Here is a 25163-nt window from a genome sequence, read left to right on the forward strand (position 1 = left end):
AGTATTCGCCCACTTGTGAGTTTTTCTGTGGACCTGTATTCATAGTGCACCATGTAAAGGGAGAAGGAGGAATGAGCAAGAGTGGGTCTTCTTGCAGGGAACTGATTAGTGAGGTTTTTATACACAACATATCAAGCAAATTTTAAAGGAATACTGTCATGATTTGTATGGTATACTTTTAGTTCTAAATTACACTGTTTACATAGCAAATAATTTAAAATTGTGTTCTTGAACCAACAAATGTATTTTTTTGGTTGTAATATAGGTGTGTAGGCAGCCATCTCAGTGCATTGCTACACATTAGAACTGCTTTGAGGTAACCTATTGTTTCTCCTGCTCCCATGTAACTGGGGGAGTCCCAAGCTGGACTTGGATTTCTTACTATTGTGTGCTATTCTGATATATACTGGGAGCTGCTATCTTGATGCTTTCATATTGTTCTGCTAATTGGCTGCTGGGAGGGGGCGATATCACTTCAACTTTCAGTAGTGGCTGCACCCTAGGCTTATACTCGAGTCAATAAGTTTTTCCAGTTTTCTTAGGTAAAATCAGGTACCTCGGCTTATATTCGGATCGGCTTATACTCGAGTATATACGGTATATATATATATGTGTATATATATATATATATATATATATGGCCCGGCTGGCCCGTCAGTCAAATTTTAAAAGTCAATGTGGCCCCTGAGCCTAAAAGTTTGCCCACCCCTGTTCTAGAGACACTGAAGTGCTTGCTGCCTAGTACTACAAGAGACAAGTGTATTTTTGAAACCCAAATAGTAATGTAATTATGTATCATTGATTGTGGTATTTTGTAGAAAGGGTTGATCTTTTGTAGTGCTCCACTGGATTGACTAGAACTTTATATAAATTGTGTAACTGAAAAGTTGAATTTAGTGGGCATTGTTTCTATATTATAGTGCCTTTGTCTGTTAAGATAGAATACGAACAGTATCATTATAGTTATAATTTATACTCCTCCTACAGAAACAAATGCCTATAAAATATATTGAACTCTGAACTGTCCTTTATGAAGCTTACAGAACGTGATCCCACTAAGTGACTCGGAACTAGAAGTGACCCCTGATCCTGAGTCCCAGCTTCAGGAGCAAGAGAAACGAATAGAGTTATCTTGCACGCTGGCTGCAGAAGCTTCACGTCGTGGGCGTCTCCTCTCTGGTAAGAGACAGCTAATGGACGAGATATATTTTAGCACATTAAAGCAGCATTTGCCTGTTACACTTTATGTATGCTTGCTCCATGTTAAGTAAATTTATCACATGCTGTGACAATTTAATAAATCAGAAACATTGCTATGTACATATACATATACAGCAGGGAAAATAAGTATTGAACACATCAGCATTTTTCTTATGGGGCTGTTGACATGAAATTTATAACAAATGTCAGTAATAAGTAATCCACAAATACCAAGAAATTCATAAATTAAGTTTTGTGTAGTTACATTGAATGACACTGGGAATTAGGGAAGTATTGAACACGCTTACTGAAATGTATTTAGAAAAGTCTTTGATGGTAATGACCGCTTCAAGGCGCCTCCTGTATGGTGAAACTTGTCGCATGCATTGCTCAGCTGTGATTTTGGCCTATTCTTCCACACAATTTGTCTTCAAATACTGAAGATTCTGGGGGCCTCTTCTATGAACTCTTCAGTTCTTTCCGTAGATTTTTAATTGGATTCAAGTCGGGTAATTAACTGGGCCATTCTATCTAGCAGCTTTATTTTCTTTCTCTAAAACAAATTGAGAGTTTCTTTGGCTGTGTGTTTGGGATCATTGTTTTGCCAACCTCGTTTCATCTTCTTATCAAGAATGTCCTGGTACATTTCTTCATTCATCCTTCTTTCAGTTATATGAAGTCTGCCAGTACCATATGCTGAAATACAGCCCCACACCATGATGTTCCCACCTCCAAACTTTACTGTTGGTATGTTGTTTTTGGAGTGATGTGCAGTGCCATTTCTCCTCCAAACATGTTGTGTGCAATGAAAGAGTTAAATTTTGGTCTCATCTGACCAGACTATATTCTGCCAAAATTTCATTGGCTTGTCCAAATGTTGTGCTGCAAACTTTAAATGAGCTTTAACATGCTTTTTCCTCAGCAGTGGAGTCTTGCACATTGAGCGTGCATAGAAGCTATGTCTGTAGAGTGCATTGGTTATTGTTTTCTTTTAAACAACTGTACCTGCAAATTCAAGGTCTTCTGAAGCTCACAGGAACATTCAGAAGTTTAGAATTACATTTGTAACCAATGCCATCCGTATATTTTTCAATCAATTACCAAGGTTGCGAAGGTCTTGAGAGAGCTCTTTACTTTTTACCACCATGAGATGATTCTTGTGTGATACCTTGGTGATGAGAAACCTTGTTATAGACCAGTGCCGTCCAACTGGCGGCCCGCAGGCCGCATGTGGCCCTCGACCCCCCTCTGTGTGGCCCCCCGCCTGTCTGGCTGCTTTGATGGCTTAACTTTGTGTTAGCTTTAAATGGTATCAGTACTGATTCAGGCTGTAAACCCCCTGTATTGTTTAAAAATTTAATCCCCTGTGTTGTTTACACCTTTTAATCTCTGCATTGTTCACCCTCTGCAGTGTTCACACCTCAGGCTGTAATCACCCACATTGTTCACCTCTTCTCTTATGTACTGCCTGGCCTATGCTGCCTGTGTATAGGCAGCATAGGGTAGGCAGAGTATGGCACATAGGCAGCATAGGGCAGGGAGGGTATGGCACCCATAGGCAGCATAGGATAGGCAGAGTATGGCACACACAGGCAGCATAGGATGGGCAGAGTGCTGCCTGTGTGTGCCATACTCTGCCTACCCTATGCTGCGTGTGGGAGGTGAACCTTGCTGTGCTATCCACAGGGGAGGAGGCATACGGATTTAAGGGTATGTCTTAATATGACATAATATAATTCTTTAACATATGAATGATGGTTGATATCCCTGCAGCAACCATTGTGATAAAATTGGTGTGGTTTGAAGTGGGTGTGGTTTAATATGGGGTAGTGGCCAAAACTGGCTTGCATTAGCGGCCCTCCACCATGTATGCGAGAGAAATTCCGGCCCTCGGCACCAATGAAGTTGGATAGCACTGTTATAGACCATCAATTAGGACTAAACCAGCTGATATTGCTTTCTGACAGATTTCAGCTATTTTCTTGGCTTTCCATGCTTTTTTGCACCTCCTTTTCTTCATGTGTTTAATACTTATTCCCTGTGTCATTCCACTTTATTACACATAACTTAATTCAAAGACTTATTTGTTTTGATTTATTTGTATGTATGGTTTACTTGGGTTGTTACCAAAATCTAGTGTTAATTCATGTCAACAGCCCCATTAGAAATATATTTACTGAGGAAAAACATTGACGTGTTTAATACTTATTTTGCCTTCTGTAGCTTCCAGATATGTTTTAGCTCCCAGTTTATTGTTTGCACAAATACTTAAACCACACACTTCAGTATTTTGTAAAGCAGCATATTTTGGGGTAAGGGTCCTAGCTTTGCAAATTGTTCGAGTCATTTTGAGCCATTATCCAGGCATTTTTGCCGCAGATGAGGTTGATTAGATCACACTTGTGCACCATTTTTTAATAGTTGCATGGATACTCAATAAGATTAAGATCAGGGCTTTTAAAGACCCATTGACAGACTTTTTTCACATACAGTGGCTTGCAAAAGTATTCGGCCCCCTTGAACTTTTCCACATTTTGTCACATTACAGCCACAAACATGAATCAATTTTATTGGAATTCCACGTGAAAGACCAATACAAAGTGGTGTACACGTGAGAAGTGGAAGGAAAATCATACATGATTCCAAACCATTTTTTACAAATAAATAACTGCAAAGTGGGGTGTGCGTAATTATTCAGCCCCCTTTGGTCTGAGTGCAGTCAGTTGCCCATAGACATTGCCTGATGAGTGCTAATGACTAAATAGAGTGCACCTGTGTGTAATCTAATGTCAGTACAAATACAGCTGCTCTGTGACGGCCTCAGAGGTTGTCTAAGAGAATATTGGGAGCAACAACACCATGAAGTCCAAAGAACACACCAGACAGGTCAGGGATAAAGTTATTGAGAAATTTAAAGCAGGCTTAGGCTACAAAAAGATTTCCAAAGCCTTGAACATCCCACGGAGCACTGTTCAAGCGATCATTCAGAAATGGAAGGAGTATGGCACAACTGTAAACCTACCAAGACAAGGCCGTCCACCTAAACTCACAGGCCAAACAAGGAGAGCGCTGATCAAAAATGCATCCAAGAGGCCCATGGTGACTCTGGACGAGCTGCAGAGATCTACAGCTCAGGTGGGGGAATCTGTCCATAGGACAACTATTAGTCGTGCACTGCACAAAGTTGGCCTTTATGGAAGAGTGGCAAGAAGAAAGCCATTGTTAACAGAAAACCATAAGAAGTCCCGTTTGCAGTTTGCCACAAGCCATGTGGGGGGCACAGCAAACATGTGGAAGAAGGTGCTCTGGTCAGATGAGACCAAAATGGAACTTTTTGGCCAAAATGCAAAACGCTATGTGTGGCGGAAAACTAACACTGCACATCACTCTGAACACCCCATCCCCACTGTCAAATATGGTGGTGGCAGCATCATGCTCTGGGGGTGCTTCTCTTCAGCAAGGACAGGGAAGCCGGTCAGAGTTGATGGGAAGATGGATGGAGCCAAATACAGGGCAATTTTGGAAGAAAACCTCTTGGAGTCTGCAAAAGACTTGAGACTGGGGCGGAGGTTCACCTTCCAGCAGGACAACGACCCTAAACATAAAGCCAGGGCAACAATGGAATGGTTTAAAACAAAACATATCCATGTGTTAGAATGGCCCAGTCAAAGTCCAGATCTAAATCCAATCGAGAATCTGTGGCAAGATCTGAAAACTGCTGTTCACAAACGCTGTCCATCTAATCTGACTGAGCTGGAGCAGTTTTGCAAAGAAGAATGGGCAAGGATTTCAGTCTCTAGATGTGCAAAGCTGGTAGAGACATACCCTAAAAGCCTGGCAGCTGTAATTGCAGAAAAAGGTGGTTCTACAAAGTATTGACTCAGGGGGCTGAATAATTACGCACACCCCACTTAGCAGTTATTTATTTGTAAAAAATGTTTGGAATCATGTATGATTTTCCTTCCACTTCTCACGTGTTCACCACTTTGTATTGGTCTTTCACGTTGAATTCCAATAAAATTGATTCATGTTTGTGGCTGTAATGTGACAAAATGTGGAAAAGTTCAAGGGGGCCGAATACTTTTGCAAGCCACTGTACTATGACAATTTAATGAACAATCATGTTTCATGTTTTCACTTGCACAGCAATTTATTGCTGTGTACCAATAAAAAGAAAAAAGAAAAGAACAAAAATATAATGTTTGCACAAATAGTTACACTACACACTTCAATATTTTGTAAAGCAATATTTTGCAACAGTATATTTTGGGTTAAGACTTCTCACTTTGCTAACTGTTCAAATTTGATTTTGGGCCATTTCCAGGCCTACTTGCTTCAGGTTAATTTTTTAATAGTTGCTTTTAAAAAGTTATAGATGGACTTTTTGTTCTTGATCTACTCTATTGTTACAGTGGCCTTGTGTTAGAGTCCTGCGTTGGAACTTATTTTGGAAAAATAATCTCTGCCCATGTGGGAGGTCTGCAAATACCCTGCCTTATACATGAGAAAATGCAGTCTCTAATCTGGAACCTGTCCTCCAGTAAAAGGATTTTTTTTCTTAGCCTGGTTGATCTGCCTGGGTGATGTCACTGTGGTTCCCACCACCTCCCTGTCTCTCCCCCAAACCTTTTCAATAACACCGTCCTGGCCAGCTTCTCCACCAGCACTAAGTGCAGCAGGCTCAGAGAATCATAAACATTTTTTCTCTAACGTGTACCCCAACCCAAAGCTATTTCCAAGGCACATGCCTATGTACTAATATGAGACAGCATGAAATAGATCTGGATTTACCCAGTTTATCCCTTTCTCATTATTATAGAAAAAAATACCTTGAGCTCTTGGGTGGGCACTGCCAAAACCTGAGGAATAGACTGAATACACACAGCGTATTCTGTTGTGCTGACCCGGTCCATGACAAACTCAAGTGCTGTCTATAGAACCAGCTAAGGGGTATACAACATGCTTAACACTACCCTCTGCCTGCCATTGTGTTGCTCACTGCACACCTTTCTCTTCTTCTCCGGGAAATTTAAATGAGGCATCAGTTTAGGTTGGCGCTCATCATCAATGGTAGCCATTTTGGTTAATGTAGCAATACAGAAAGGCGCTTGTGATTTTTTCAGGAGCTTATCCCTGAGGAAGTACCCATGTTGCATGCCTCCTGTTCATCTGATTCAGTGCTTCCTTACATTCCTTAGGCAAACCAATGTCCAGGCACAGAGACTAGGGGCTTTTCCACACCCTTTCTGTAGGCACACTTCTGCCTTTACTTACACTAATCTTTCTAACATGGTGGCTGGATCAGTCCAAATCACCTCCACGAACACTGCAGATGGACAAAGAGCAAAGAAGCACTTGGGGACTTTGCTAAAAGAATCTATAAATGGTCAAAAGAGGGTCCAGCTAAAACAGAGCTCAAGTTCTTCCCACTCAAACCTCACCTTCTTTTACCATTACTATTGATGGCTTGACCATTAATCCTGTTATTCGACACACTGTTTTAGGGGTTATATTGGAACAGGCCTCTTCTATATTAATGCCACTATCAGTTCTGCTACTTTTTCCTACGTAATATTGCTAAGAGATACAGCTAAAACACAAATCCATGCCCTTATCCTCTTACTAACTGGTCCCCCAGACTCTTACCTCTGTCCCCTGCAAACAGTCTTAAATACTGTGGTTAGACTCCTCCTGTTCTCCTATAAGGGGACCTTCACTCCTCTGCTTTTCACTACATTTCATCACTTGTTTTACTGTATGTTCCTGGTCATCTCCTCTGCTCCTCTCAGAGCCACCATCTTTTTATACCATCCACACCCACACCTATCTCTTGTCCAGAACCCTTTCTATGTGGTTTCTATCCCTGAATTCTTATGAAGGGAACATTATCTTAATCTCTTAAAAATAAAAAAAGTTAGCTAATGATTCCTGCTACCACTGAGCTCTCTTTGGATCCACACAAAAGATTGTGCTCCTCAGTGCATGACATAATCCATGAAACCATTATGAAAGCATGAAAATTCCATGAGTGGAGACTTTCCAAAGATAAAAGCACTGTCCCTCTACACCATTGATTCCCAACCAGTGGCTCGGGAGTAACATGTTGCTCACCAACCCCTTGGAACATTCAAGGAATTCAAAACCAATCCAAGGAATTCAAATCCAAGCCAGAAATTCAAAAAAGATCACCTGCGCTTCCAGTGGCCTCAAAGCAGGTGATCTTTTTTGAATTCCTGGCTTGGAGGCACGTTTTGGTTGCATAAAAATTAGGTGAACTGACAAACAGCCTCCGGTAGACTGCAAGTGCACATAGGGGCTACTAAATAACCAATTATGCCCCTTTCTTTGGCAACCCAATGAGCTTTTATGATGCTTATGTTGCTTCCCAACTTTTTTTACATTTGATAGTGGCTCACAGATAAAAAAAAAAGTTGAGGAAACCTGCTGTACACCTAATCAAAAAAGTATACAGAGAAATATGGGATGTCATTCCAAAATTAGAAATGTTGCAAGTGAGCAAAATGCACCACTATCCCTTTAGAAGATGAAACTTCATTCAAAGATCAACTGGACAGGAATGCCGAAAATCGACTACAACTTTTAAGACCACGTATGCCTCAGCCTGCTTCAACTGGATTGGGTCAAAGGATTTCTAGCAGCAGCTGACAATGACAAATTTTGTCATCCAATCATAGCTATCCAAAGTCCTTAATGCGGCACATTTCCTAATAATAATATTCTGTCATGAATATTCTCCAGTTACTAGCATGGTCTTCAGCCCCCCTCTGTTGTAGCCCGTTATGCTTTACAGATGATGGCGTGCAGACCCAGCCTCCAAGAAGAATTTGGTATTACTCCTTTTCTCACAGACATTTCTTTGTTTGGCCACTCTCATTTCCAAGGTCATTTGTGGAAAGAGTAATTTTCTTCCCCATGACAAAAAATCCAGACAGACATATTCTCCACAAAAATATACCTTTTGTTCTTCCAACTTTGGGCGATGTTCATCACAGCATTCATGCCACAGAAGCCCTAAATTGCAGCCTCTAAAGGCTTCCAAAAAATTGCCCTACAACAAACCATCAACAACATGCTAACTACCAAATCTGTTGTTCTGGTTCAAGCCCTGCTACCGTTCAGTTTGACCACTCACAAAATTCATGGCCACTCTGGTAAACTCCATGCAACAACAGAACTTGTAGGGCACCCTTAGATGTTGGCAGTAGTAGTAGTGGGTCAGTTTTATCTAACCAGGTGGTGCTTTCAGTCCCCAGTAACCAAGCACACAAGAATGACAACAGGCACAACCTGGCTTTATTAAACAGCTGCAGCTGTAAAGAGGCATATAAAAATGGTAAACTATAGCAGGAAAAATGGTACTTTACAGCTCTGGCTAATACTGAAATAAGTACAGGTATTGGACCTGTTATCCTGAATGCTCAGGACGTGAGGTTGAAGTTGAAAGTTAGGTTGAAAAAAGACATACGTCCATCAAGTTCAACCATAATGCCTATATATAAACTGCATACCCGCTAGTTGATCCAGAGGAAGGCAAAAAAAAAACCCATCTGAAGCCTCTCTAATTTGCCGCAGAGGGGAAAAAAATGCTTCCTGACTCCAAGATGGCAATCAGACCAGTCCCTGGATCAACTTGTACTAAGAGCTATCTCCCATAACCCTGTATTCCCTCACTTGTTAAAAAGCCATCTAACCCCTTCTTGACACCATCTAATGTATCAGCCAGTACGACTGGTTCAAGGAGGTAATTCCACAACTTTACAGCTCTTACAGAAAAAAATCCATTCCTAATATTTAAACGGAACCTCCTTTCTTCGAAACGGAGTGGGTGCCATTGTGTCAGTTGGAAGGACCCACTGGTAAATAAAGCATTAGAAAGGTTATTATATTATCCCCTTATATATTTATGCATAGTTATCATGTCACCTCTTAAAGGAGAAGGAAAGGCTAAGTCACTTGTGGGTGCCAACATTTTAGGCACCCCCAAGTAACTTTAATCGCTTACCTTGTACCCCAGGCTGGGGCCCCTGTTAGGAAAAAACTGCACCAGCCCGGGGTGCCTGTAGCGAGTGTTTTCTTTTTCCGTGTTTTTTCTGCGGCGAAATCCCTGGGCTGGGGCATGCGCATTAGAGTGAAAGGCCGACTTTCTTGGGTAGGGAAAAGCCATGATGAAAGCAAGTTTGAGAAAATAAGAAACAGAGGCCAGGGTGTTTTCCATCTGGGCAAGGAACCATTTTCACATTAATCTTGAGTAAACCTTTAGGCGCCATATCCTGCGTCAACCACTGACTAGTTGGAGCTGAGGCAACAGTGCAGCTATTGGGTGGGTCTTGCCACTCTGGCTCCTCTACTGTATACACAGAAGAAAAGAACGGGTTTAGCTAATTTACCTTTTCTATATCCGCTGTAACCATATTGTTACTATAAGTCAATGGGGCCACACTTAAAAAACTTTTTGGGGTTAGTTTTAGCCTCTACTGAAATGTGCTCCTCGTTTTCTCTCTTTGCCTTCCGGATTGCTATTTTACAACACTTGTTATAGAGTTTATATTCATTAAATGCAGCTGTTGTCCCCTCTGAATTATATTTCTTTAAAGCTTTTCTTTCTTTCCCTATTAACTTCTTCAGAATGAAGCCACATAGGGTGATTCTTAACACTTCTACATCTTCTTATTAATAGAATACATTTAGAACAGTAATGATTGAATATCATTTTAAAGGGGACCTGTCACCCTAAGAAATAATTCCAGATTGTTTTCAGTTATGTTTGTCAAACAAAATAAACTTAACTTACACCATATAAATGAGTTTAATCTTCAGCCTTGGAATTCAAAGTTGCAGCAAGCAATTTTTGTGAGCACTGTTATTAAGTCAGGGTTTGCATCCTGTCAAAATCTTATTTCTGTATGGGGGGACGTGATGCCCATGTCCATGCACTGGTTACAAAATTAGATTGTGAGAAGGGAGAGGAAATGTGAGGAGTGCAGCAACATCTAAGAAGTTCTAAATTGAAAGTAAAGTCATAGAGGCGGGGCAGGCAATATATGATTGACAGTTAGGATTTTTAAATGCTTTTATAATGGGTCCATACCCATTATAAAAAAAATGAGTTTGGGGTTCATATTTAATTTGAAATGGGCTTTTATTATACAGCTTTTTATGCCTGGGTGACAGGTCCATTTTAAATGATAACCATTTCTGCTCTGTGTTTTTAGCAGAAAACAAAATGGCCCAATCTATGCCCTTAAGCACTGCCCTTAAGGAGCTAAAATTTGCTTTTCTAAATGTCAAGGTCTTTGTTGCCCCAGTGTATATTTGTTTCCTGCACCAAACATTAAATGAAATAACATTATGGTCACTATTACCAAGGGGTTCAACCACTTGCATATTTGCTATACATTTTGGGTCATTAGAGATCACTAGATCCAATATAGCATGGTTCCTGGTTGGCCAACCTGTGACATAAAGTTGTCACAGGTTGGCCAACCTTGTTCCCATTTACTGTCCTGGCAGTACAATTGATCCAGTCAATATTTGGATACTTAAAATTCCCCATTATTATCACTTGCCCCAAACTAGCAGCCTTTTCTGTTTGCAATGGGAGCTGAGCCTCCTCCTCTACGCTTACATTAGGGGTCTATAGCATACCCTTAGCATTCATTTAGTGGACTATTTACTAACTGTGATAAGCTCAACCCATAAGGCTCCAGTTTCCTCTTTTACCACCATAACTTCCTCCTTAATATTTGCTTTTAATTCCTGCTTAGTGAACAGACACGCCCCTCCTCCTTTTGTATTGCCCCTGTCCCTCCGAAACAATGTATAGCCTCTAATATTCGTAACAAAAAGGTGTGTAGACGGAGCACCGAGACCGTTTATTAGTTTAAAATATCAATTTTATTAGCAAGGTTAAAAACATCACAAATCTATATAGCTCGCTTGACGCGTTTCGTGGCCCTTGCCACTTCCTCAGAAGCTGCTACAATGGCCCTTTCCACCCATTCTTAAGTGCAAACCCAAAGTATCCCCGCCCAATAATATATTAACCCCTTACCAGCATAAAAACCACAACTAAAAGCATCATTCACAAAGAAAAAGCCACTAAGGCATCATATACAAGCAAAATATATACACCACAATATATGGTTAATATGTAGGTAATATGAGATCAATATATAATTAACAACTATAAAATGCGCCACATATCAGTCAGTATATAAACAAATACCACAGTTACACCAAGCTAAACCATCTATAATGCAGAGGGAGGGACAAGATGAATAAGAATTAATTAATTTAATTAATAGACTCAATAGAAGCAGGACACTTCCCATTCCCTATTGAGTCCGCCATACTGTTCAACTGTCCTTAAATGATAAATCCAATAAACTTCTCTTTCTGATAACTTAGCACCAAAGTCACCTCTCCTCTCGTTCCATCTAGGTCTGTCTATGACCTGAAAGGAGACTGTACCCCTGCTAGCATGAATCTCTATAATATGTTTCGCAATGGCCGATCTTTTGTCGTTTCTATCAATAGCAGAGAGATGTTCTAGAAACCTAGTACCAGCAGCCCGGATAGTCTGCCCTACATATTGTGCTCCACAGCAACAGGTGGCTAAATATATAATCCCTTTGGTTTGACAATTGAAATATTGGGGAATCTGATAAACCCGTCCAGTATTAGAACTTGTAAAGCTCTTCGAAACGTTTATAACAGAACAGGCCTTACACCTGTTCCTACCGCATTTAAAAGTGCCTTTGTGTCGCAACCAGGCTGTGCCCTGTTCATTTCGTTCAGTTGAGAAGAGGCTCCTGGAAACCCAGGATGCTATATTTCTCCCTTTCCTGAAAACAAATAGGGGTTTCTTATCCAAAACACGGCTTAAAACTGGATCCTGTAAAAGGACATCCCAATGTCTACATATGCTTCTTTTTATGTCAAAGACACCCCTGCCATAAGTAGTACAGTATTTCGGTCTAAGCTGGTACTTTTGTTCATTTGTTCCATCACTCATTACCTTTGTATTTCTATTTTTATACTTATAATTTAATAAATCCTCTCTGCTAGCAGCGACAGCCTTATCGTAAGCCCTTTTGATATCAACCGTATTGTAACCCCTCTCTAAAAACCTATCCCACATAAGCATAGCCTGCTCTTGAAAGGCATCCCAGGAGGAACAAATGCGTCTAAGACGCAAAAATTGTCCCACCGGGATGCCTCTCACACAGGATTGAGGGTGGCCACTTTCTGCATGAAGAATGGTATTACGTGTTATCGGCTTGCGAAAAAGGTCTGTCATGACCTTCTTCCCTTCAATATAGAAGATAACATCCAAAAAGGGGATCTTAACCAAATCCGTCTCAAATGTAAATTTTATACCCTCCACCGTTCCATTACAATACTCCACAAACTGTCGCAAAGACAACTCATCCCCTTCCCACACTCCTATGCAGTCATCGATATAACGATAGAAACGAACAATCTGTCCACAAAACTTGTTCAGTTCTCCAAAGACGTGGAGCCTCTCCCACCACCCCATAAAAAGGTTGGCATAAGTGGGCGCAAAGGATGCACCCATCGCGGCTCCACGTCTTTGGAGATAGAAACTGCCATTAAAAAGAAAATAATTAGTGTGAAGCAAAAAATCCACTGACTGCATAATAAAGCCTATCTGGGTAGTTGAAAACGTCTCACCCCGATTCAGCCAATAAAATATAGAGTCTAGACCCACAGTATGATCAATAGATGAATACAAAGCGGTCACATCCATGGTGAACCATCTATACGTGGGCTTCCACTCTAAATCTGCAAGTTTATTAATGCACATAGTTGTATCCTTCAAAAAGGTTGGTAATCGTAACACCAAGGGAATAAGTAGCCTATCCACATACTGAGAAAGACCCTCATTAAGGGCTCCAATACCCGCCACTATAGGGCGGCCTGTCACATTCTCTAAACTTTTATGGACCTTCGGCAGGATGTGGAAGATGGGAACTACCGGATGTATGCAATTTATATACTCAAATTCCTTCTTATCCAAAATTCCCATACCAAAACCCTCGAGTAATAAATCACCCAACTGTTTTTGAAAGCGCTGTGTGGGGTCACTAGCTAGGGGGATGTATGTGCTTTCATCTAGCAACTGCCGCATAACCTCATTTTCATAGGTAGTGGCATCCATGACTACTACCGAACCCCCCATTTTTACTCAGAGATTTTAAAGCTCGACTTTCTCCCGCTGTCAGATTCTTATAAATACACTTATTAGATTTTCGTTGCCAACTGTCAGCTAAATTTTCTATGTCTCGTTGGACCAATTTCTGAAACAAATCAATATAATGACTTTTAGACTGGACAGGATAATATCTAGACTTTTTCTTTAACCCAGAGTGTACTATGGGTGCATTATCAAGATCTACCACCCTATTCTCCTCTTGCAAATCTTGCAACACCTGTACTGCACATTCATCTTGAAAGTCCATAGGTGAGGGACCTATAACCTGTATAACATCATTAGAAGAATCATTAGAATTATCCATAGAGAGATCCACCCCATTGTCAAAAACCAGATCGCCATCATCTTGTTCCCTTTCCTCATGTTCACCACTATAGTGTCTGCGTAAGGTGATCAATCGAATGAACCTGTTCAAGTCCAGAATAGCCATATATGGATCACACTGTGAATGCTGTACATAGTTCAGCCCACGTGCAAGTAAATTTAACTCATCACCCGATAAGGCATATGTAGAAAGGTTAATAACGTTTGTCTTTTCCATATCAGCAACCTGCGAATGTAATTGGGATGAATATGTTACCAATTCGGGGGGTTCCTGCGATTCATCCCCCTCCTCCTGCCTGAAAACACCATGGGCTTTCCGCCTCCGTCTGCGATTGCCCCCGCGTCTCGAGAGCTGCGTGTTCTGACCGGATCCCTCCGTTGCTGGAGGCTTCTCCCCCCTTTTGCGTCTTAGACGCATTTGTTTCTCCTGGGATGCCTTTCAAGAGCAGGCTATGCTTATGTGGGATAGGTTTTTAGAGAGGGGTTACAATACGGTTGATATCAAAAGGGCTTACGATAAGGCTGTCGCTGCTAGCAGAGAGGATTTATTAAATTATAAGTATAAAAATAGAAATACTAAGGTAATGAGTGATGGAACAAATGAACAAAAGTACCAGCTTAGACCGAAATACTGTACTACTTATGGCAGGGGTGTCTTTGACATAAAAAGAAGCATATGTAGACATTGGGATGTCCTTTTACAGGATCCAGTTTTAAGCCGTGTTTTGGATAAGAAACCCCTATTTGTTTTCAGGAAAGGGAGAAATATAGCATCCTGGGTTTCCAGGAGCCTCTTCTCAACTGAACGAAATGAACAGGGCACAGCCTGGTTGCGACACAAAGGCACTTTTAAATGCGGTAGGAACAGGTGTAAGGCCTGTTCTGTTATAAACGTTTCGAAGAGCTTTACAAGTTCTAATACTGGACGGGTTTATCAGATTCCCCAATATTTCAATTGTCAAACCAAAGGGATTATATATTTAGCCACCTGTTGCTGTGGAGCACAATATGTAGGGCAGACTATCCGGGCTGCTGGTACTAGGTTTCTAGAACATCTCTCTGCTATTGATAGAAACGACAAAAGATCGGCCATTGCGAAACATATTATAGAGATTCATGCTAGCAGGGGTACAGTCTCCTTTCAGGTCATAGACAGACCTAGATGGAACGAGAGGAGAGGTGACTTTGGTGCTAAGTTATCAGAAAGAGAAGTTTATTGGATTTATCATTTAAGGACAGTTGAACAGTATGGCGGACTCAATAGGGAATGGGAAGTGTCCTGCTTCTATTGAGTCTATTAATTAAATTAATTAATTCTTATTCATCTTGTCCCTCCCTCTGCATTATAGATGGTTTAGCTTGGTGTAACTGTGGTATTTGTTTATATACTGACTGATATGTGGCGCATTTTATAGTTGTTAATAATATATTGATCTCATATTACCTACATATTAACCATATATTGTGGTGTATATATTTTGCTTGTATATGATGCCTTAGTGGCTTTTTCTTTGTGAATGATGCTTTTAGTTGTGGTTTTTATGCTGGTAAGGGGTTAATATATTATTGGGCGGGGATACTTTGGGTTTGCACTTAAGAATGGGTGGAAAGGGCCATTGTAGCAGCTTCTGAGGAAGTGGCAAGGGCCACGAAACGTGTCAAGCGAGCTATATAGATTTGTGATGTTTTTAACCTTGCTAATAAAATTGATATTTTAAACTAATAAACGGTCTCGGTGCTCCGTCTACACACCTTTTTGTTACGGACTGCTGGAATACGCCTGGACCGGGGGCGCTAAAGACGTTGCAGCACGGGAACCGTTTACAGCTGGAAGCTCCGGTGAGTGCTCCCCTTACTATTTGTTACGTTGTATAGCCTCTAATATTAACTGCCCAGTCAAGTGACTCATTTAATCACGTTTCAGCAACGCCAATCACATCATATTTCCTCTCCAATGCCAGCACCTCCAGCTCTCCCATTTTCCCAGTCAGACTCCATGCATTAGTAAACATACATTTAATACTGGTACCAGAGTGAGAATTTTCCATAAACAACTTATGCCCCTCCCTGCCATTGTCAGTATCCCGAAGCAAGTTTTCCGTGGTAAGTTAGGTTGAAAAAAAGTCATATGTCCATCAAGTTCAGCCTTATATGCCTATATAAAAAACATGCCTAACTGCTGTTTGATCCATAGGAAGGCAAAAAAAAAAAAACCCTTCTTAATTTTCCACAGAGGTGGGAAAATATATTATTTTCTCCGTACATCCCTAGGCAGCACAGGGCACCCTTGGGTTAATACCATCTTCCGTCTAGGAGGCAGGATGGATATGAAATCATCAGGAGGAGTCTGCTGTGACTCCCCTTCCTGGTATTGACCCCTCCCTTATCAGTTTTTTTCCATCCTGCTCTAAGGAGGTAGGACTCGGGGAGCTCAGCTCCCTCGATGATTTTTATTTTTTATTTTATTTTCATTTTTATTTTTATATAATTATGGGACATGGATGCCTTAGCCCTGGGGAAACAGACCCCCAAGAAACACAAGGCAAGCTCCAGCGCTGTCTAATAGGATCACAAACATCTAGGGGACAAACAAAGGGCATGCTTCAACGCTGCCTTCAACCCCAGACAGGCATGCTTCAGCGCTGCCTCCAACCACACACAGGCATGGTTCAGCGCTGCCTTCAACCCCCCACACAGGCATGCTTCAGCGCTGCCCTCGACTCCCCACACAGGCAAGCTTCAGCGCTGCCGACAGCTCCCCGCACAGGCATGCCTCAACGCTGCTGATGCGAATAGGGGTACAAACACAACCCCGTTAAGCAGGCTTCAACGCTGCTTCCCATAATAACGGGACCAGAAAAGCCCCACTAGGCATGCTTTAGCGCCGCCTGGGGATGCGCCACTAACGGGCCCACCGCGGTTACAGCCGAATTGGGCGGACCGGAACCAGGGAGGCGCGAGGCGGTGACGCGCACTCTTCCTCTTCCGCTTTGACACGAGAGGGACGCGCCAAACACAGCTCACGGCCATTTTCGCGCTGACACGGATACACAGCGCAGCGCTCTCAGTACCTCTGCATTAGCAGCACAGTACATAGGGGAAAGTGACGGCGCGACTGCGCCTTAACCCTCAGAGAATCCATAAGGGAGAGTAGAACTACAACACTACACTCACCCTAATACTTCTGCTTACTAATCCCTCCCTGCCTCACAGACCTAACATGGCATCCCCATTGCAGGGTCAGGCAGAGGAAACTCGCACTCAAAATCTGGCTCCCTCAACGCCAAATAAAAGCCAGGCTAAGAGACCTAGAGCCAAACAACCAACCCAAAAGGGAAAAAAGGCCAAGTCTGATACTGAACAGACCAAAGACCCCGCAGCTCCACACATACCTGAATGGTTCCAACCCTTTCAAGCATCACTGATGTCTATGTCAGCTTCCATAGAGAAGCTCGCTAACTTACAGGTACAACAAGTACCCTCTAGCTCTAAAGCGGCACCCGTTACTAACATACAAACAGAAGAGGATATAGAACCCTCTTCTGGGGAGGATGAAGGGGCACTACCAGAGGATTCAAGTGACTGGGAGGAGTCTGAAACACCTCCACAAGTGTCAGGGTCCACACAAAAGTCACAAACAGAAGCAGTCCAAGGGCTACTCTCAGACATGTTCCTAACCCTAGGCATCCAAGAAGAACACAAAGAAACTAAGACCCTAGATAAATTATTTGGGTCCCCACTAAAGAAACAAAAGAATTTCCCAGTACATGAGACCGTACAGGAAATCATAAAAAAGGAATGGAAGGCACCAGACAGAAGACTTATCAAAGATAGGCGTTTAGAGACCTTATACCCCTTTGAACAATCACAAAAAGATCAATGGGAATCTGTCCCAAAGGTCGACGCCCCAGTAGCGAGGTTAGCCAAGCGTACCACTATACCCCTAGAGGATGGTACATCTTTCAAAGACCCTATGGATCGCAAAGCAGAAAACCTGCTAAAAAACATATTTTCCACGGTCACTACAGCTTTTAAACCCTCCATAGCTTCGGCATGCGTAGCTAGGACCACGGTACTGTGGTTAGAAGAGGCATTAGCCGCTCCCTCACAAGAAGAACCTACAAGCGAAATCCTGTCAAAAGTGTTAAACGCGGTACACTTTCTATGTGACGCGTCCATGGACATGATTCAATTAGTGGCTAAAGCATCAGCACTCTCCGTAGGCGCCAGACGTGCCCTATGGTTAAAAACATGGAGCGCCGACCAGGCCTCCAAAAAGAGTCTTTTAGCACTCCCATTCTCGGGTACCTCCCTCTTCGGCCCGGAACTGGACTCTTTGATCAACAAGATCACAGGAGGAAAGAGTAACTTCCTACCCCAGGACAAGAAACCCAGAACATCAAACACACAGACAAGACGACCATTTCGCTCTACAACCTTTGGTAGGCCCTCCTCACAACACAACAGACAACAGCCCTACAATCCAAACACGAAGAATTTTCGTCCCCAAAAGAAGACGAATTGGAATTACCAGAGACGCCCTACCAAGGGCAATCAGGAGAAACAAGAACAATGAAGCCATAGCCCCCTCCGGAACGGAGGAGGCGGTCGGGGGACGCCTGTTAGAGTTCCGGGGGACCTGGCTCCAGCACACTTCCGATGCATGGGTCAACAATATTGTTACAGAGGGATACAGACTCCAATTTCAAACCCCCCCCCCCCCACGCTTCCTGCCCTCCAAAAACACAAAGGAAGCGCTACACAAGAATTATTCACAGAATTACTGCGCTCCAACACCATCACCCCGGTACCCAGAGATCAAAGGCGCCAAGGATTCTATTCAAACCTCTTCCTAATCCCCAAGAAGGACGGATCCCCACGCCCAGTTCTGGACCTCAAGAGGCTGAACACCTATCTACAGGTGCCCTCCTTCAAAATGGAGTCTCTGAGATCGGTTATCTCAAACGTAGAAAGGGGAGATTTCTTTACGTCCATAGATTTGAAGGACGCCTACCTACACATCCCTATACATGTAGACCACCAACAGTACCTAAGGTTCACAGTGGGAGAATACCACTACCAATTCCAAGCACTACCATTTGGACTAGCAACAGCACCCCAGGTATTCACGAAAGTGATGGCGGCGCTTATAGCACATATGTGACAACAAGACCTCTGCATCATACCATATCTAGACGATATTTTGGTCAGAGCTCCTACCCTCTCAACCTCAAAGTCGGACACACAAAAGTGCATACAAATACTAGAGGAACACGGGTGGAAGATACACCCCACCAAAAGCTCCATACAACCATCCCAATCCATCATCTTTCTAGGAGTGAGGTTCGACTCAGAACAACACAGGGTATTCTTAACAACAGAAAAGGTTGCCAATCTCATATCAGCAGCAAAACAGACAATGGAACAACCACGCCTAAAGATCAGAAGATGCATGAGGCTTCTAGGGCTAATGACTTCAGCCATAGAAACGGTACCCTTTGCCCAATTTCATATGAGAACACTACAGTTAGAGTTCATAAAGAAATGGCACGGGGTCCAACACAACCTCGAAACATACATCACGCTATCCCAGGAAGCAAGAGAATCCCTGCGGTGGTGGTGCAAGGAACAGAACCTTCAAAAAGGAAAGCGGTGCTCTATCCAGTCCTGGCACGTAGTCACCACAGACGCCAGCCTCTCCGGATGGGGAGGAGTATACGCACACAGAAATGTACAAGGTATTTGGTCACCTCGGGAAACCAAATTCCACATAAATATCCTGGAGCTCAGAGCCGTAGCACTGTCACTAAAACACTGGGAAGTGTACTTAAGGGGCCAGCCGGTAAAAGTCAAATCCGACAACGCAACAACGGTTGCATACATCAACCACCAAGGCGGCACACACAGCATAAAGACATGGAGGGAAGTCGCAAAGATCCTCACTTGGGCAGAGTTCAACGACTGCCGACTGCAGGCGGTCCATATCCCAGGAGAACTAAACAACGAGGCAGACTTCCTAAGCCGGAATACCCTAGACCCGGGAGAATGGTCATTAAACAAGGAAGTATTCCATCAAATTACAGTTCGGTGGGGCACACCGCAAGTAGACCTCATGGCAACAAAGTTCAACAACCAAGTGCCTCAGTACTACTCCAGGTACCGGGACCATCAAGCCGCAGCGATAGACGCAATGACTACACCATGGGAATTCAATCTAGTATACATTTTCCCACCGGTTCCCATGATCCATCCGGTACTGAAGAGACTTCAGCTGTTCCAAACAACAGCAATAGTCATAACACCATTCTGGCCCTGCCGAGCATGGTTTTCAGAACTAAAAAAGATGGCGATAGACCAACCATGGCGGTTACCGAGGAGACCCGACCTTCTACTACAGGGACCCTGCCAGCACCCCAACCTAACCTGGCTTGCCCTGACGGCATGGTTATTGAGACCTCCATTTGGAAGGACAAAGGATTCTCGGATAATGTCACTAACACACTAATGCAAGCTAGAAAGAAGTCCACATCAGTAGCCTACCATCGAATCTGGCTCACTTATATCTCCTGGTGTAATCAAAGGTCACTGACCTATACAGACTTCCAAATCCATCACATACTCGAGTTCCTCCAAAAAGGTCTCGATCTCGGACTAGGAGTGAGTTCTCTCAAAGTTCAGATATCTTCCCTATCGGTTCTCTTCCAAAAACAAATTGCATCGCACCCAGACGTTAGAACATTTATTCAAGCAGCCGGAAACATAAGACCTCCATACCGGCAACCCATACCACCATGGAACCTAAACATCATTCTGAAAGCATTACAAGAGCCACCATTTGAGCCCATGGCCTCAATCAGCCTTAAACTACTTACTTGGAAAACAGCTTTCCTAGTGGCTATATCCTCAGCTAGAAGAGTATCGGAGATGGGAGCCCTCAGCCATAAACCCCCACTCTGTATCTTTCACCAAGACAAAGTGGTACTTCGAACGGTACCGCCATTCAGGCCAAAAGTTGCATCAGAATTTCACCTTAACCAGGAAATAGTCTTGCCTTCCCTTTGCCCAAATCCTGCCAATGGGAAGGAACGGCTCCTTCATAACCTAGATGTGGTAAGAGCCTTAAAATTCTATATTCACAGAACCAGGGACATTAGAAAGTCGGAGGCCCTGTTCCTCCTGTACGGAAATCGACACCAAGGCAATCGGGCCACCAAAGTATCCATTGCAAGATGGATCAAAGACTTGATTACTATGATTTACAGATCAAGGGACCTAAAAGTCCCATTCAAAGTATCCGCACACTCCACAAGAGGCCTTAGTACATCCTGGGCACTCCACAATCAAGCTTCAACGGAGCAAATCTGCAAAGCAGCCACCTGGACATCTTTGCATACTTTTGCTAAGTTTTACCAGTTCAACGTTTATGCATCAGCCTTTGGAAGAAAAGTTCTGCAAACAGTTACGTCAAGTTAGGGTCCAATGCCATGTTAGTGCCTATGAACCCTCTTACTATTCTCTCAACACATTTACAAGTTTATACCCACCCTCTTTCTTACAGCTTTGGGACTCTACCCAAGGGTGCCCTGTGCTGCCTAGGGACGTACGGAGAAAAGGAGATTTGTTTCACTTACCGTTAAATCCTTTTCTCGTAGTCCCGTCACCGCAGCACAGGGAGTTCCCATCCCTCTACTAGCTGCATTAACAATATAACTCTCACACTTCTCAGACGGCTAGGATATTGGAAACTGATAAGGGAGGGGTCAATACCAGGAAGGGGAGTCACAGCAGACTCCTCCTGATGATTTCATATCCATCCTGCCTCCTAGACGGAAGATGGTATTAACCCAAGGGTGCCCTGTGCTGCTGTGATGGGACTACGAGAAAAGGATTTAACGGTAAGTGAAACAAATCTCCTTTTATCTCCCACAACCCTTTATTCTCTCCAACCCCTTCTTGAAGCTATCTAATGTATCAGCCAGTACAACTGATTCAGAGGGAGAATTCACAGCTCTGTAAAAAGACAGACTCTTTCTGCGGAATGGGTGCCCTTATGTCTCCTGGTAAATAAAGCATTAGATAGAATATTATATGATCCCCTTGTATGTTTAAACATAGTTGCATATCACCCCTTAAGCCCCTCTTCTACACACAACAATCAATCACAACAATCCCAGCTTAGCTAGTTTTTCTTCATAACTGAGACTTTCCATACCCTTTACCAGCTTAGTTGCCCTTCTCTGGACCATCTCTAACTCAATAATGTTTGAGCACTGGAGACCAAAACTCCAGATGGGGCTTTAACTGCACTCTGTAAAGCAGAAGAATAAGCTCCCCCTCCTGCGAATCTATTCCCCTTCTAATACAGCTCAAGACTTTGTTTGCTGTTGAAGCTGCTGCCTTGCTACAGTCAAGTTTATTATTTACAAAGGACTCCAAGGTCCTTTTTCATTATGGATTTCCCTAATGCAGTCCCATTATGGGTATACAGTGGCTTGCAAAAGTATTCGGCCCCCTTGAACTTTTCCACAATGTCTATGGGCAACTGACTGCACTCAGACCAAAGGGGGCTGAATAATTACACACACCCCACTTTGCAGTTATTTATTTGTAAAAAATGTTTGGAATCATGTATGATTTTCGTTCCACTTCTCACGTGTACACCACTTTGTATTGGTCTTTCACGTGGAATTCCAATAAAATTGATTCATGTTTGTGGCTGTAATGTGACAAAATGTGGAAAAGTTCAAGGGGGCCGAATACATTTGCAAGCCACTGTAAGTATATTTTTACATCCCAGGTGCATGACATTTATCTACATTAAATTTCACCTTGACTTAGCTACTCATATTGCCAGTTTGTCAAGATCCTGCTACAAGGATGCCATGTCCTGGATGGAATTAATTGGTCTGCAGAGTTTTGTGCCATCTGCAAACACTGATATATTACATACAATACCTTCCCCTCCTAAGTCATTAATGAACAAGTTAAATAAAAGTAGACCCAGCAAAGAACCCCGAGGGTACCTTATTTGAAGTAGATAATGTACCATTAACAACCACCCTTTGAACCCAATCTTGTACCCAGTTTTCTATCCATGTGCAAACTACTTCATTAAGACCAACAGATCTTAGTTTGAAAAGCAGTTGAATGCGGGGCACTGTCAGATGCTTTGGAAAATCCGAATAGATCACATCAACTGCAATCAATGCAATTCAATTTTGAATGTGATCTCTTTACAAGCCTGCAAATAACTTGCTCACAACATATGTGAAACTTAGTGGCCTATACTTGCCAGGGTGAGATAATAATCTCTTTTTAAATATATGGATTACATCAGCTTTTCAAGAATACATAGGTACCATACCAGATGTAAGCAAGTCTGAGAATATGAGACTTTATATTAGCCTGGCTAGGACTAAACTAAGCTCTCTTAGTACCCTAGGGTGTATTCCATCTGGCTGTGGTGCTTTGTTCACATTCATTTTGAGTAACCCTTTATGTACCATATTCTGTGTCAGCCACTGACTAGAATGAGACTGCCAACAGCAAGGGTGAGCCTTTGAACTAGGGATGCACCAAATCCACTATTTTCAGATTTGGCTGAACCCCGAATCTTTCGTGAAAGATTCGGCCAAATACCAAACCCCATTTCACATATGCAAATTGGGATACGAAAAGTTTAAATAGAACCGCATGCACAGCGCTTGGTGAAAAAATTTCAGCCTCGTGTTCGGTGTTTATTTCAACACGCATCTTTTTACTATTAACATACTATTACTATTATGCAAAAAACTTTCTGTAATTTGGATCTCCATACCTTAAGTCTACTGAAAAATATTAAAAAAAACCAATAGATTGTTTTGTCTCCAATAAGGATTAATCACTTTTAAAAATGTAAGTTATTTGAGTCTATGGAAGATGACTTTTCTGTAGATTTGAGCTTTCTGGATAATGGGTTTCTGAATAATGGATCCTATACCTGTATAACAATTCAGCAAGAATAGCCTCCAACAAGAACCCCAATGTGCACACCTTAGTCCCCAACAGATTGCCAGCTGGATATAGTGTTTACCGGTGGGGGCACCCTTGTGAAGAACTGGATGGGCTGCAAATGGCACCGCAGATGGAAATTAAAGTAAACAGTAGACTCAACTAAATGTTAACCACGGAACTTTTAACTGTATGCTATCTGTGGGTATGAGGACAACACAAGATGCAGATGTGTCTGCTCACCTTACTTCACAAATACTTTGTTTTAGTGTTTTTGAACTCTCTTTATGTTTGATGAAACTGAGACACTCTAGAATGTGGCCTAAGAGCTCTGGCACACGAGGAGATTAGTCGCCTATGGCAAATCTCCCTTGTCTCGGGCGACTAATCCCCCCAAAACTGCTGGTGGGATGGCATATACACAGCGCCGTGATTTCCTCACAAGGCAACTTCCGCGTTTTTGGGGAAATTGCGGCACCGCTTATGCTATCCCATTGGCGATTTACATACTCGCCGACTACTAATCTCCCCAAAATCGCCGGTGGGATGGCGTACACGGAGCTGAGATTTCCTCAAAATCGCGGAAGTTTCCTCACAAGGCAACTTGCGCGTTTTATTACTCAGCGGTGGGATGGTATTTCGGGGAGATTAGTCGCCCACGACAAGGGAGATTTGTCGCAGGCTACTAATCTCCCTGTGTGCCCAGAGCCCTAAACAGAGACAGGAGTTTTACGTCCAGATATGAATTTAACCAAGAGATCTGCCACCTTTTTGAGCTGCAAACACAGATAAGGACATTTTGCATCTCAAAAGACACTTTTCTGATGGTGGCTTCACCTCACAACATGTTGCTAATTGTACTCGTATTTGCTTCCTTGGCAGAGTGAAGTTAAAGTGTTTACCCAGGAGGGCTTATCAATATCTGGGCCGAAATATTATCTTTTCTTTACAGGTCATAATTTCCATTTGTAGTTTATTTATTACAGTCTGATGTGGACTTGTGAAGTAGATAAGATCTAGATCCATTTGTTATCCAATGGTCCCTTATCTCATAGCTTCATTTTTTCTTCAAATTCCAACTTGTGCACTGTCTTGTTAACCCCACCCTATTCTGTCTTGGTCTGTGTCACACTATGTGACCTGACTGAATCTAGACCCCTGGACTATTTACAACCCACCCTAATAATTATTATTATCTCTACAAGTTATCTGTAATTTATTGCCCATGAGCCTTTTTCTAACAGTATATATTCTGTGCCTTTCCAGCTTTCATTTGTATTTTGCCTGATAAAGGGGCCAGGGTGCTCTGAAAACTTGCAATTTTACTTATTCAGTTAGCCAATAAAAGGTATAACCTAACTTTACATTTTCTGCATTTTTTCAATGACTAACA

The 25163-nt window shown here is 42.5% G+C and overlaps 1 protein-coding gene across 20 annotated transcripts in view; it reads left to right on the forward strand.

The window, feature by feature from the left end:
• Positions 1 to 25163, forward strand: part of plekha6 (pleckstrin homology domain containing A6) — a 312036-nt gene that overhangs the window by 264012 nt on the left and 22861 nt on the right. For 18 of the 20 annotated variants that reach the window (XM_018091023.2, XM_012955768.3, XM_012955648.3 and 15 more), the window contains 1 exon segment: positions 1037 to 1179. The exons of 1 other annotated variant lie outside the window; for it this stretch is intronic. In XM_018091023.2, the coding sequence (XP_017946512.1) occupies positions 1037 to 1179 (143 nt within the window). 20 annotated transcript variants of the gene reach the window in all.

Source organism: Xenopus tropicalis, chromosome 2 (assembly GCF_000004195.4).
Source record: "Xenopus tropicalis strain Nigerian chromosome 2, UCB_Xtro_10.0, whole genome shotgun sequence".
Lineage (NCBI taxonomy): Eukaryota > Metazoa > Chordata > Amphibia > Anura > Pipidae > Xenopus > Xenopus tropicalis.